The sequence below is a fragment of the Ochotona curzoniae genome, unplaced genomic scaffold (assembly GCF_017591425.1).
Source record: "Ochotona curzoniae isolate NIBS_2020 unplaced genomic scaffold, NIBS_Ocur_1.0 contig_1, whole genome shotgun sequence".
In the NCBI taxonomy this organism is placed as follows: Eukaryota; Metazoa; Chordata; class Mammalia; order Lagomorpha; family Ochotonidae; genus Ochotona; species Ochotona curzoniae.
The window spans coordinates 1,404,238-1,419,671 of NW_024464918.1; the positions used below are offsets into that span (position 1 = coordinate 1,404,238).

Below are 15,434 nucleotides of genomic sequence, written 5' to 3' on the forward strand. Positions count from 1 at the left end.
TATATAAAAGATATATGTACTGCAGTTTTTTCTAAAGTGATGAAATACACTATAATGATGAATACACTATATGATGTGGCTCAGCTGGCTTTAAGAAAGGGAGATTATTGAGTTAGGACTGATCCAATCACATGAACTCTTTGAAGCTGAATCTCGAGTTTAGGGGCAGAAGTCAGAGAGCTGTGAGGCAAAGCAGGATTCCACATGGGAGAAGATTCTCCACTACCAACCCTGAAGAAAGAGCAGGCACAGGACCTCAAAGTGACCTCTCATAGCAGCACAAAGTGATCTCTAGCCAACAGCAAGAAAATGGACATCTCAGTCCCCAAGGAATTCAATACTGTGAATAACCTGTGGGAGTACATTTTTACCCAGAACCTCAAAGAACTCAGCTTAGCCCAGCTAAGATGTTGATTTCAGCCTTAGAAACGCCTGAGCAGAAAACTCGATCATAAAATTAATTAATTACTTAAAAATAAAATAAAATAATGAAAACAAAAGGAAAAGAAACCTCAGCTACATGGTGTGGAACTATGAGATGCTAAATTGTTGGGGTTTCAACCATGAATGTGTAACTACTTGTTATCCAACAATGGGAAAGGAATGCATGGACCATTTCATTGGTCATTAGGACAGAGGAATGTCACACTGAAAATAGCTATTGTTATGTCGCATAACGGTATCCTAGTATATCAAAACAAAAAAAAAGTAAATCTGAGATTTCTTGGTGGAATATTTGTCTCTGAAAAGTCAGCTATAACCCAATCTACAGAGCAGGAAAGTAAAACAAACTTGGTTTTGGAACATTTGTAATAAATTCCAGTACAACAGAAACAGCCTTATCTGCTTAATTCTGGAGGCACAGCCTGTTGGTACAGTAGCTGCATCTCACAGCTGCACCACCCTAAAGCCCAGAGCTCTGACCCTACCAGGCCCCAAAGGATCTGATGGTGCTTATAGGCCCAAGGAACTAACATTTCTCTTATCAGATATGTCTCTGCATCTGTCAAGTTCAAACACTTGAAAGAAAAAAAGCCTGTATAATTTTTAGGTTACTGGGTTTAAAACACAGCTAAGGAATACTGTTGATTTTTTATTTTTGAAATTTTCATTATAGATGACACAGCTCAAAATATTACCATGTGAATCTGCCAAATATACATTCAACTTCAGGAGGCATAGAAACATGGGTCCAGGTCAAGTCCTATAAAAGTCAACTTGAGACATCTGTAAAACTCCATCAAATTCAGCTAAACTTCTAGACATGGTGATGGCAAATTTCCCCCCAAACATTTGCAAACTGACATCATTCTGACCTGTCATGGAAAGCAAAAGTGGTAGATACCTAAGGCAAGGTTCCAGAAGTGCCTGCTACTCCATTAGGGAGACAGCATGCCAAGAGATAACATGTCACATGCCAGGCTGGGTCCCTGCAGAGTGCCCTGAGTGAGACCAGATGCCCTTGTGATGGCTTACTCCTGGGTCAGATGGAAGGGCATGCCAATGTCATCCATGCCACAACAAATGGATCTCTTCATCAGTTAAAAATATCTCCAAGATACGTAGTCAGGGAGGAGCCCAGCATAATTCCATCTTGCTCAGCAGTCTGAAGAAAAAGCAATGAAGGAGGTAATTTGAAATAATGATGGCATTACCCAACTGAAGAAAACAAACCTGTTCTCAGAATCAGCCTCTAAGTAAATGAAAATGTCAGAGACAGAAGAGCCCTACAGACTAAAGTGGGGCCCTCCCAGGATCACACACTGGAATGGAAAATCACAGATAGTTTCTTTGTCTCTTCCCACCACTACATAATTCTTGCATCATCATGTCACTTTACGCAAACTGTAAAGATTCAGTTTCAGGACAGAGTTACCACACACATAAAAGTCAGTCCTGGGAAAAGTAAATCACGTGCCACTGAAGAGAGAGTTAACTCCTTCAGGTCTCTGCATCTGGAATTAGGGTGACAATGTACAGGAGGTGACAGAGGTATAAGTGAAGATTAAGTGGCAGTAGGTGCTTTGAAATAGGGGAAAATGGAAAGCAAACTAAGGTCCTCTCTGTGGCCTTCTCCACATGTTGTGCTGACTTGTCCCACGGGCATGGCTGGACGAATCAGCTCAGAGTACTCCGTTATTCATTAGCAATCAACACATGAATGTCACAAATGAACAGAATCCACCTTAAGATTTGGTTTCTTTTCACAGGTACTCTGAAGGGAGTGCCAGCTGCCTTAGCTATCAGGTGTCCCAAAACCTGCACAGAGAAGTTCTGCCCTATTGTCAAGTAGTTATTTTAAAAACCTCACTGCACATGTGACTCATGAAAGGAGCTCCGTGGGGGTGAAAATCTACCAAAAGATCAGTCTACTGTTGAATGCTGATGTTTAATAAGCAACATCATTAGAACAGATAAGAGAATAGTAACAGGTTTTGCCAATAAGAAAGCAAATAACAAATAAAAATATATTAGCTTGATAGGGCTTCACACAGTATTCCTAATGGATAAAGTCCTTGCCTTCATGAGCTTGGATCGAGTATGGGCACCAGTTCGTTTCCTGGCTGCTCCACTTCCCCTCCAGTTCCCTGCTTGTATCCTGGGAAAGCATTAGAAAATGACTCAAAGCCTTGGGACACTGCACCCAGGTGGGAGACCTGGAAGAAGCTCCTGGCTTCTGGCTTAAGAGCGGCTCAACCCCAACAATGTTCCATTTGTTATTTGTTTCTACATTAGGAATTAAGTTTTCCAAAAGAGGTTAATTTATGCTATCAGATGGACTGAGGGTAGCTGAGATGCCTGAATATTTTGTATCAAAAGAAGTATAAACATTGGCATTCTGTCCATTCATGATATGAAAAAAGTAGCTTTGCAGGCAGCTAGGCATGACTTTTAGAAACACAACACCACACTTTCCAGTGTGACTGTGTATATTATCTCATCTCTCTAGGCCTATTTCCTCATATGCTAGACATTGACCCATGGCTTCTAGAGAGTGTACTCCTATTAAATGTTTCTCCTATGGCAGGATGGTCAATGAGGACAAAACCCCCTATTTTTCCTTTCCAATCCCCACCTAATTTTATTGTAGGTACATGGCAATAACTGCACCCCAGAGCCCCCTGACCATCTGTAGGAACTGGGAAGGAAAAAAGAAAGCCCAAGATGGGAACTCAATAGATTGGTCTGGTTTCAGTGACCATCAGAATCCAGTGACACTTCTGTTCTGTGATACTCGCCACAGAGTAGCAGACGGGCTCCCCTTCTCCTGATAACCTGCGATAATTTAAGGAGCAGCAGATTTGGGGTTGGGGAAGGGCACTCCACTGAATTCCTTAAAACATCCAGCAGCCATGTTCCTTTATTAAAATCGCCTCCTGGCAAAATCCCACAAGAGCAAAGACTTTTTGACACCATTTTCATCCTTGATTAAAGGTTTGTGTACCAAAGTAACATTTAACACACAGGTCAGTGTAAGACAGAAATAGTTCATCTATCAAATTGTCCCAAGCTTTGTGTTAGGAGAGGGGAGGGGATTGTGACAGTGTCATCCTCTGAGCTGCTGGCTCCCAGCAGGGGACAAAGCTGAGCCTTGCCTGCCTCACTCCCCAAGCCTCTTCACAACCTTAATATAACCCCAATCCCAGGGACTTCCCAAAAATCTGTTAAGCAAATATCTGCAACATCCTCCTTTACAGGTAAGTCTTGCTACATGTTTCCAAAAGGAATGGTCTGGAAAATTCCAGAAACTTTGCTTCCCCCGCTACTCCTCTATTCTTACTCAGTAATCTGCCTCCAGTGGCTACTAAACTGACTACCATCAGGCTCTTCTGATAATTGGATAAATTCATCTACAATATCTACAGGAAAAATCTATTCTCTATCAGAAATAAGAAACCCTGCCTTTGCATAATTTCCCTCAAGATCATCATGAGCTCAGAATGTGACAATATGGATATTCATAAAGGCAGCAGCAAGACAATGAAAAAAAATCACAAAAAGTGGCACAGACAGATATTAGAAGCTCACAAAGTCCTACCTACATGGTAGCTGTTCCAAAAGACAGTTCATCCATTGAGCAGCTGTCCCACATCTTCAGATACTGGAGCAGTTAGACCATTGGGAGCAGCCCTCTCCCCCTCTCTCCCTCCTACCCCCAGATACAGGAAGAATGAAAAGGAAGATTGAAAGCAATTGTCTCATCTACTTTCCCCCATTCCTTGACCCTTCTCACCCTAATTGGTGGTCCACATGGGCATGCATCCCACTCAACTATGCAAACATCATCAAAAATAAAATAAATCTACTACAAAAAAGAGACAGTCATCACTACTTATAGGACAACATTTTAGTGCTTAAAATTAAGTTTAAAGCATCACACAGCAGGGATTTATCATGTCAAGCATGTATCAGGAGACAGCATACTACACAAACATATCTAGACACCCATACACTTTCCAATACTTCATGTATTTCCTTTACAATAAGAAATACACAAGCTTTACGCCTTGTTAAAAATTCAAAACTAGTGCATAAACTAACACCTGTCTTCACATGCAGTAAAACATTTACTTTCCGAGCCCTTTGTGGCTGTTGTCAAACCAAATTTTAGATTTAGTAAATGACCGTGTGCTTTGAAGTATTCTCATTTAAAGAACCAGCAGCTTGAAAAGTCTACATTTCATACAAACCAGAGGAACTGCCTTTGGGAAATCAGAACACTACGGACTGCATTCAAGATAACACAAGGATATCCTCTTACTATGAATTCTGAGTATGTCAAGATCAGTGGCTACAGGGACAGTTCTTGTCCCTTTCTCTTCCTCCTCAATCCCAGCTTGTCCTGGTCCATCCCTAGTCCACTCATTCTAAATCTCCCTGGCCCAACCAGTCAAGTTAATAACTAATTAATTAATACTTAATTAATAATCTGCATTGTACCATCACTCATTTCTTCTAGTCCCTTCCAGACATTATATAGCCTGAGCAAGCTTTGGCTTCAGGACCAGGTCTGCTTTCTCTTACTGTGCCCACATGTATTTCCCAAGGATCTTATGTTATTTCTGGGCACTTACAGGAAACATATACTGGACAATATGAGCCATAGACAACCAAGGTATAAACAGGGACAGCTTCTAAAGGTTTTGGAGCTTTAACACACACACACACACACACACACACACATCACACACATCACACAAACACTCCTACAAGAGGAAAGAAAACCAACTTTTCCTATAGATGATAGAGCAGAGGCCCCCAGTTCCTTGAATCTTATCATGTTATTTCCTAAGACAAAATCTTCAGTCCTAGATCTATTCAATTTCTCTACAGTCCTCTGTTCTAACCTGAAATCTTTAAGACTAATTCTCACTTCTCAAAGAACTTTATGTATAAGTACTCATATATCCAAGGCAAAAATGGGAAGTAAATCAAGGTCCACGGGCCACACAGCTGATTAGCAACAAGTGACAGGCACTATTTATATTCAGGTTACCAGATAATCCTTGTCCCTGCTAATACGTCAGTAAGAACAGCCACAGTATGGTTACAAGGGGGTGGGGAGGAAAACGTGGGAAATACGGCTTTATGGACGACCCCTGGATCACTCATTCTCTCACCTCATTTTGAGAAACAGCCTCGTTTTTAAGAACAATCAGGTTCCCAGCACTCTGCCCACTTTGGCCTGTGAGGTGCCTGCTGTCCGACACAGCTGCTTGGGCCCCCCCAGGCCCTGGTCCTGGCTGGGCGCCTGTGTTGTAAAACATGAAAGTGTCACTCCCTGAGCCTGCTGTTAGACAGGCCTTGTAACAGTAAGTCTTGGTGAGGGAGCCATTCCCCCGCACCTCGATGAAGTGAGGCTGCACTTTGAGGCCGTGGGGCAGCCTGGCATCAATGTTGTTGTTGGCCTGTTTATACAGTTCCGCAGGACACCGTTCCCTCACTCCACAGAATCCTCCGCAGCAAGCAGTGCCATAGGCAGTGTAGCGATAGCACTTGATGATACTTAAAACAACGATTGTCAAAAGAAATATAAAAGATACTGTGCTTAATGCTATTATTAGATAAAGTGTGATTTCAGAGGGTGTCCGGGGATTCTTCACATGTCTGTGTGTGTCTGGGAGGATTCTGGACACCCTGTCCACCACAGCGACTGTAATGGCCACAGAGGATGACAGCGACGGCTCGCCGTTGTCTCGGACCACCACAGTCAGGTTAAAAGTGGTCCCACTCTCGTCGCCCACCTTTCTGGTAGTCCTGAGTTCTCCCGTGTGCAGCTCGACCATAAAGAGGTCCAGGTCAGAAGCCTGGACTAGATGATAAAAGAGCCAGGCATTCTGCCCAGAGTCAGAGTCCATGGCTATGACTTTGGTGACCAGGTAGCCTACAGGGGCCGTTCGAGGCACCAACTCCATGGCTGCAGAAGTGTTGGTTGAGGTAGGGTACAGGATGCGAGGGGCATGGTCGTTCACATCTATCACATAGACGTTGGCGATCACAGTGCTGCTCAATGGCGGGATCCCCTTGTCCTGGGCCTCCACAGTCACAAAGAATTCTCGGAACTTCTCATAGTCAAAGGAGTTGACGGCATAAAGGCTGCCACTGGCACTGTTGATGGAGACATAAGAGGTGACTGGCAGCCCTTGAATCTCCCTGTCCAGGAGAGAGTAGGTCACCTCTGCATTCTCCTTCTCATCGGGGTCAGTAGCCTGCACTGTACACAGCAACACTCCTGGCAGATTGTTCTCCTGGACATAGATGGAATAGGAGTCTTCCAGGAAGCGTGGGGGGTTGTCATTGACATCCGAGATCTCCACCTGCAGGGTCCGCTGGGACGTCAGCTGTGGCACTCCACCATCAGTGGCTGTCACTGTGATGTTGTAGGCGGCCACACGCTCCCGGTCCAGGGGGCCACTCACCAGCAGGGTATAGGGGTTCCCAAAACCTTTTAGGCGGAAAGGCAGCGTGGCGTCCACGGTCAGGCTCACTTGCTGATTCAGGCCTGAGTCTTGGTCATTGACACTGAGAACAGCCACGATGGTTTCTGGGGTGGCACTTTCAGACACGGGGCTGTACAGATCCCTGAGCACTACTTCTGGCGTGTTGTCATTCACATCCACGATGTCCACCAGCACCTTGCAGTGTCCTGCCATGGGCACTGGACCCAGGTCGGTGGCCTGCACATAGATCTGGTAGGAGGAGGCCTCCTCGTAATCTAACGCCCCACTAACCCGCACTTCCCCAGTGCTAGCGTCTATACTGAAGAGCTGTCTCTCCCGGTCTGACGTGTAACTACTCAGCGAGTACCTGAGCTCGCCATTGGAGCCCTCATCCGGGTCAGAGGCATTCAGCTTCACCACCAGAGTGCCTGGGGGCGCATCCTCCCGCAGCTGCACACGGTAAGTGGTCTGGTCGAAGGCGGGAGAGTTGTCGTTGGTGTCCAGTACCCGCACGGAGATCTGGGCTGTGCCCGAGCGAGCAGGGACGCCCCCGTCCACGGCAGTAAGAACTAAGCGGTGCAGGGCTGCCTGTTCGCGATCTAGGCCCTTTCGCAGCACCAGCTCCAGCACCTTGCTGTTCTCCTGCAGGGGTTTAAGGTCCAGCTCGAAGTGCTCGCTGGGGCTGAGCTCGTAGGTCTGTACTGAGTTGGCTCCCACGTCGGGGTCCTGCGCGCTCTCTATGTGAAAGCGCGCCCCGGGAGCCACCGATTCGCTTACCTGAAGCTGGTAGTCTGCCCGCGGGAATCGCGGTGAGTTGTCGTTGATGTCCAGGACCTCCACTTCCACAGAGCTCACCGCCACAGGGTTGTGCGCCAGCACTTCCAGGCTGAGCAGACAGCGAGGTCGCTGCTCACACAGCGCCTCCCGATCTATGCGTTCGTTAACGAAAAGCGCTCCACTTGTCAGGTCCAGCTCCAGGTAGCGCGGGCTGGGTGCTCCCAAATGGTTGATGCGCAGGCAGCCAGGTCCCAGACGCCGCAGCTCCAGCCCCAGCGCGTTGGCCACGTTGCCCACGAGCGCACCGGGAGCCTGTTCCTCCGGCACCGAGTACCGTAGCTGAGAGGCCGCTGGGCCCGGCAGCGGCAGCAGCAGCAGGAAAGGCAACAGCAACAGCCAGGGAATGGGCCGCTGGACTCGCAGATGCTGGGTGGCCCAAGGTCTGGTGCCCGCCGGCTCCATAGCCACCCACCGCGCCGCCGGAGGCTGCGGGGCAGGGCCGGAGGCAGCAGCCGCCCCAGCCGCGCTTGCCGCCCGGGCCCCGCCTCCGCCTCGGCTCGCGCCACCCTGCGCCGTTCCCCTACAGATCGCGCGCTAGCAAACGCCGGGGACCGCTCCCCTCCTAGATCCTCTCAAGGGCTCCGGGCCCGGCCGCCCCCGCTGGACTCTCCACATCTCCGCTCCTCCGCTGGCTTCGGAGTCGTTCAGCAGCGTTCCGCTTCCTGCGGCTGCAGCGGCGGCTGCTCCAGGGGGAGGGAAAAGGAAGCGGGAGCGGAGGGGGAGGAGGTGGAAGGGGAGGGGGAATTCTCCGCGAGTCCCGCACCAATTCCGCACCCAGGTGACGGACGGACAGCGACCCCGGCCCGCACAGCCAGCTCCAGCCCGCCGCTCGCCCCTGGACCCGCCGGCTCCCAGCAGACCGCAGACACTCGGCCACTCCCTTCCTCCCTGCCCCCACCACACTGCTCATCCAGGCTCTACGGTCTCGCGCCTGCTTAGCGGGTCTTCCAAAGAGATTAGCCTGGGAAAAGCTGTAAAAGTCCCTAGAACTCCAGTTCTCAGCTTCCCAGGGAAGGGGGAAAAAAAAAATCAAGTTGAACCCAGGAAACGAAGGAGAACTAGCATACATACTCTCACCCGGGTGGCGGGTCCAATATTCCAAGGAAATGTACGCAGGCACAAAAAATTGGAATTATTTACTACACCTGCCCTGGAATTTAGATGTTGCAGAAAGTGTTCAACTCCCAGGGCCCAGGGGTGGGGTGGCCAGCGCTGTCCTCTTAGGACTAAATGTGGGATCTCAAATAGTAAGCCTGGGATTCCACATTCAGCCCAGCTCCCCTCCCGGCCAAGTGGCCTTTACTATCAGCGTGTGCCTTGGCAAATAACCAGCGAGTTAGTGTCTGCATTGCTCTTTTTCAAAACTGGTTCCATAAAACTGACGGCAAAGGAACCTTAACTTGACCCTTTTTAATCACGGGGTGCAGGGCAGGGACATGGCAGAAGGAGGAGGGGAGAATCAGGTAAAGAGTTAAAAAGTATCTAAATTTTCACTCATTTCAAATCTGCATCATCTAATACCCGAGACATTTTATTTCGAGTGATTTAAGTTTTCGTCTCTAATGGATGACAATGTATTCAAGAGCTTGGAGGGGAAAAAAAAAACCACTTTTAAATCAAGGGAGTTGTCTTGCTCTCCCAAGCCAGACTGCAATTCCAACTCCATTAATGCTTTGCAATAATAATAATAATGATAACAATAATAACCTGCTGTTATTAAACATAATGTGAGAGACTGGGATTGCCTTGACAGTGGCCAGCTATTTCAGTGTCTGCAGCTCATCTTGTGAAATATGAGGCTCCTCCAGACCTCCGAGTCTCATCAGGACTTCCATTGTACTGCTGCAGAGGCAGAGGGGTGCCTTCCCATGCTGGGGCACCGCCTCTTCCCAGACCCTCTCAGCTCTCCCGCAGAAGCTCCACCTGGCAAAAACACTCAACAAAATGTCCTTTCTCTACCCTCATCTCCCAGCCTCCTCTTTTGTAGACCTTCCTCTGTGGGTCACTTTCTGCGTGCTGGAACAAAGCCAGACTGACACCTGACTTGCCACCTCCCACCTCCCTCGAGGGAACTGGGGAAGCCAAGGTCTCGATCCTAATACCTTTGATTTCAAAGGCCTGAATGAGCATCTCCTTTCCCTCCACCCACTAAGTCCTCCTGACCTCAACTGATTTAATTCCAGAGAAATTCCCAGTTTCCTCTTGTCATTGCTGCTGCCTATTTGTCTTCTTTGTTCCTTCAATAATGCAGAGTAGGATGCAATTTCCATCAAAACCTACCCTTGCCTCCTTTCTCAGGGCTCAGCTTCTGCCTGTCTGCACCCTCCCCACACATCCCTCAGCTCTGTCTCTGCTCACTGTGGTAATTGGATCTGACCGCGCCTTAATCTCTCCAGTGCACACATGTAGGCCTGGCCTGTGTCCTCACCCATTACTTATTTCTGAAAACAAATGGCTTATAAGTGGAATCAAATTTTAAGTTGTCAGGAAAAGTGACCTTCCCTTCTCACATCTCCTAGCCCTCCCTGTCACTGACACCTCTGCCCACAGCTCAGAAACCTGGCCATTGGGAACTGACCACGCATGGCCCTGTGCCCCTGAAAAAAAAAATCATAGGCACTTAAAGAAAAGACTAAAGTGACAGAGGCTGGATGATGTTTTTAATGGAAGCCCCAAGTGTCATGTCTCAGGGGAAAGTTAGGGCCTGTCTTTCAATAATCTTGCCATCTTCCAGCAAGGACATTTGCCAGGTTGTCCATTTTGACGTTTCAAGATCTTATGCTCCAATCAGCATTTAGTCTCAATGATTGAGACGGAAAACACAGAGCCAAAGCAATCAGCCTCCCTTGCACAGATACTGCACTAAAGAGATAGTGACTCTGTATTTGGCACAGCAATGATTCGGTTTCTCACTTCTACTCTACTGAGGCTCCTTTCAACCTTGCCAATTGTTGGAATATGAATGCTTCAACTGCTGGTAAGAGCCTGTTCCACAAATATTAAGCTAATGCCTCACCCACACCATTATGCATTCTATCCCTGGGTCCTTCAAGGACTAATAATTAAAAAGCAGAATTGAACAGTTACTAAGAACGAAGTCCATAGTCAGTCACACCTCTGCCAATGACTAGCTCTGGATGTGTTGCCTAAACTCAGTTTCAGTTAACTTACTTGGGGAAAACAAAATTAAGTGAAACTGATATGTTTATTCTGGTTATATAGATAATGTATGTGAAGTAATTTATGCAGTGACTGAAAAGTATATAATAATAGTAATAATAATAATAATGTTGTTAAATGTAACCATTTATTATTACCACAAAGCACCACACAGTCTTTATATAGCATAGCCCCTTACCTATCAAACACAAATACACACCTGTAACTAAGCCAGATAAGGAGTTGATGATGATGGGGAAGATGAGGGTGCACCCAAATTATGCTTCCTTAATTATCTCTAGAATTTATTATGTGTTTTGAAAATAAGGCCCATCAAGAAAAAGTGACTTCTATCATGAGATTTCCTTTAAAAGACTTATGTCTTCACAAGAAATTCACATGATTAGCACACAGAGAAACATTTTAGCAACAGAGTGAAGGGCAGTTCCTTTATATTCTGTAATCTCCACCATTCTGCTCAGAATTTGGTACAAGAGTGGTCAATTAATGTTTTTGAGGAGAACTAAATTTTACAGATTTATTTGTACAATTCTGAACAGAAATAACTTCTCTCCCATCCCTAAGTCTTCCATACTGGTACATTTCAGGGCCCAGAGCAGAACCTACCTAACCTATGAAACAGCATCCAATCTAAACACTGTCACAGTTTGCTCCACACTTCTGAATGCTAATAGGTATCATTCTTTACTTTGCCTAAATACTTTCACCTTCTCTCTTTCACTATGAGAACCTAACGCAGCACAGGAGCCGTGTCTCCTTCACAGTAGAGGAAACCTTATAGACTCTCAGTGTTACTTTTTTCTTGAGATGCTATTTTTAGCAAATTCATGAACAGCTGCTACAACTCAGGCATTCCTTCACTGCTGTACATAGACAAACCATATCTTACAGGAAAATGGATCACATGCTTGCAATGATTTCTCTATGGATTTTTCCCTTTACAACTGTCCAGTGAAGATCTGGGACAAAAGATTTTATACCTGGAGAACTGGAATGCCACTAAGAAAGTTACAGGACCTTAAGAAAGGCTGCATCCAAAAACAATATGTTACCACTCTATTCATACTAAAATTACAAGCTATAAAATACATTCCTTGCTCAAAACTAACCAGGGACCTGATTAAAAAACAGCCATGAAAAGATAGTATACTGTTTTACTCCTATGCAAGACAAGAACTTTGAAAATAGCATTCTTCAATTGTATTTCTTAATTGTATTTGTAAAACACATCCATGATGAGTTCACTGGGCATAAGAACAAAACCAATCACAAACAACAGAATTAAGCCTTCTGGAAACACTGCTGGCACTCATAAACTCTCCTGATTCACATACATTTTCCTTTCTTCATTATTAACTTTATTTCGCATCATTTTGCCTTGGGGAAAACACGGTCTTCTGGCCTTAGGGCCAAAGAAGACAATTACTGGTATGATCAAGTTTGGAGATGACTACCCTAACAGTATTTTCCAATACACAGAAATAATTTGTTTTTACATGGCTCCACCAAGCATAGCTTATCTAGTTTTTAAAAAGGAGGCAAATGAGTATCTTTAGGGCAGCTGTTTGGTCTGTTGGCTAAAACACTGTTTAATATACCCATATGTGGGCCTGGTACAATGGTTCAATCCTCCTCTTCCTACAAGCACCAGGATCCCCATGTGGGCACCAGTTCATGTCCCAGCTGCTCCACTTCCCATCCAGCTCCCTGCTTATGGTCTGAAAAAGCAGCAGAGGGTGGCCCAAAGCCTGGGACTTTGCACATGTTTGGAAGACTCAGAAGAAATCCCTGGTTCCTGGCATTGGGTCAGCTCAGTTCCAGCCATTGCAGCCTTTTGGGGGAATGAACCAGTGGATGAAAGATCTTTCACTCTGTTTCTCCTTCTCTCTGCACATCTGCCTTTCTAATAAAAATAAATAAATCTTAAAAAAAAAAACCCATATGGCATATGGTATCTGGATCTGAGTTCCAGTTGTGCTCTAGATTCCAACCCCTTGCTACTGTGCACCCTTGTAAGCAGCAAGTGACAGCTCAAACAGTTTGGTCCCTCAAACCCATGAGGGAGTCCTATTTTGGGTTCCTAATTCCTTGCTCTGGCATAACCCAGTCCTGGATCTGTGGGCATTTGGGGCATCAACCAGATGGAAGTTCCATTTGCTTCCCTCTGTGTGTCTCTCAAATACAGAAACAGTGAAATTTCAGAAATAAAAAAAAAAAGATATTCCCAGTATTTAATGTGGCCCAAAGTAGTTGTAAAGTTCCATCTTGTTAAACCAGAACAGGATTCTGATTTATATGCATCTCTGAGAAGAAAATACTTTTCAACATGGTCACAACACTCATTATTCACAGATAAAATGCCCAGTGATGGGGGAAATAAAAGAGTTTTATATAAAAATGACAGTAGAGTAATAAAAAGGTTAGAGATTTTGGACAGATCTTAAAATAGTAATAGGAAAAAAAAATCAAACTACTTATTTCAGGATTTTACTTTTCTAATGCATCCCCACTTAAAATGATCACAGGATATTACAGTTTGGTATTTATTTAGGAAGCATGTTAAAAATCTATAGTTTTAACTACACAGTAGGATTAATTTTTTCACAATTGACTGAATAATAGTGCCAAAGAGGGTTCATTCATGCAATACTTCAACCTAGAAGGAAACTCTAGTGGGAATTTGTAGGCATTCACTCTCAGTTTTACCCCATTCAACATTTTATCAATGACTCAAGACAAAGAGGGACCAAGTATTCAGGCCAATCCAACAGTCCATTGAGCTCTTCTGGAACAAGAATTACAACTTCCTAAATAAAACCATGTTTTTAATTCACTAAAATTGGTACCAGTACTCCATTTAAGATTCAATACATGCCCCAAATCCATAAGTTGGTATTAAGCCAACTTCTGGCTTTGAGTATTGCCATTAAAGCCTGTTCCAAGTTTCCATTCATTACTCAAGACCTCTTATTTTAATAGAAAACCTTGTTTGGCCATTTCTGCTCTGTAATTCTCGGGATTTTAGCCACAGAATAGAATAAAATAAGAAATTGGCACTGAAGAACATCCTTGTTCCCAGGCGGATTTTAGCCAAAGCATTTATTTAGATCCTGTTAAAGTACCTTGAATTTGAACTGTTTTCCAAGATGTGACCTCGAAGGCCCCATTTTTGCTTTCTATGTGTGCTGTGTTTGCTGCTTGGATACAGAGAAACATACATCTCTAACAGGGCCAATTCTCAAAAGCATTGTTTATATATTCAGAGTATCAAATAACTGCAGCCTTTTTGGGTTCTCTTTGCAATGTGACACATTAGCACTTGACTGTTTATATATTTTACTATATCTAATTTCATTTAATCCTGATAAGAGTCTTGTGAGGTTGGCATGATGAAGAAGCTGGATCCCCAAAAAAGTGAGGAATTTAGCAGAATCTCCAAGAAAGCTTCTTCTCCATGCCCCTGTTTCTTGAGATCCTGTTGTAACACTTGATCCCTGAACATGTATAACTATTTCACAATATTCTTGGAGGTTCAAATTATGGTGTTGTGTGTTATTCACCAACTTTGATACTGGCATCCACCAGCAATGTAGGCATCCCATATGGGTGCAAGTTAAAGTGCCAGCTGCTCCACTTCCAATTTAGCTCTTTGCTAATGTGCCTGGGAAAGTGTCAGGAGATGGCTCAAATTCTTGGACTCCTGCCGCCCACATGGGAGACCTAGGAGGAGTTCCAGACTATTGGCTTCTGCCTTATCAAGGCCTAACTGTTGCAGTCACTTCAGAAGTGAACCAACAGAGGAAATATTCTCCCTCCACCCCCTCTCTCATCTCTCCCTCTATCTCTTTGTATTTCTGCCTTCCAAGTAAATCAACTATTACAGACAAAAAGAATCTTATTGGCTTAGAGCTATTAGTTTTTAAGTGTTTCATAGTATATATTTTTAAGTTGAATAGAATCCTATTTAACTGTTTTTACAACTACAAAATTTTTTATTTCTTAGATACTTCAGCTGAATCTCCTATATATCTTTTAAGTGGCAAGACTTAGCAAAATCAGGATACAGAAAAAGAAAAAAAATGCATATCATATCCAAACCTTTATTTTTAAAAGATTTCTATCTTTTTATTGGAAAGTCAGAGATACAGAGAGAAGAGACAGAGAGGAAGATCTTCTGTCCGATGATTCACTCCCCAAGTGGCCACAATGGCTGGATCTGAGCCATTCTGAAGCCAGGAGCCAGGACCCTCCTCCAGGAATCTCACGCAGGCGCAGGGTCCCAAGGCTTTGGACTATTCTCTATTGCTTTCCCAGGCTACAAGCAGGGAGCTGGATGAGAAGTGGGGCCACTAGGACATGAACCAAATCAACACCCATATGGGATCCCAGCACATGCAAGGTGAGAACATTAGCTCCTAGGTTGCCACATTGGGACCTCTCAACCTCTTTTTTAAAGTACCATCTTCCCATCCACAA

At 44.9% G+C, this 15,434-nt stretch overlaps 1 protein-coding gene across 1 annotated transcript in view; it reads right to left on the minus strand.

The window, feature by feature from the left end:
• PCDHAC2 (protocadherin alpha subfamily C, 2) overlaps positions 1 to 8,716 on the minus strand; it is a 41,456-nt gene extending 32,740 nt beyond the window's left edge. The window contains exon 1 of the mRNA XM_040975451.1: positions 5,622 to 8,716. Coding sequence (XP_040831385.1) covers positions 5,622 to 8,180 — 2,559 coding nt within the window. The 5' untranslated portion in view covers positions 8,181 to 8,716. The remainder of the gene's footprint in view (positions 1 to 5,621) is intronic.
• Between the last annotated feature and the right edge of the window lie 6,718 nt (positions 8,717 to 15,434).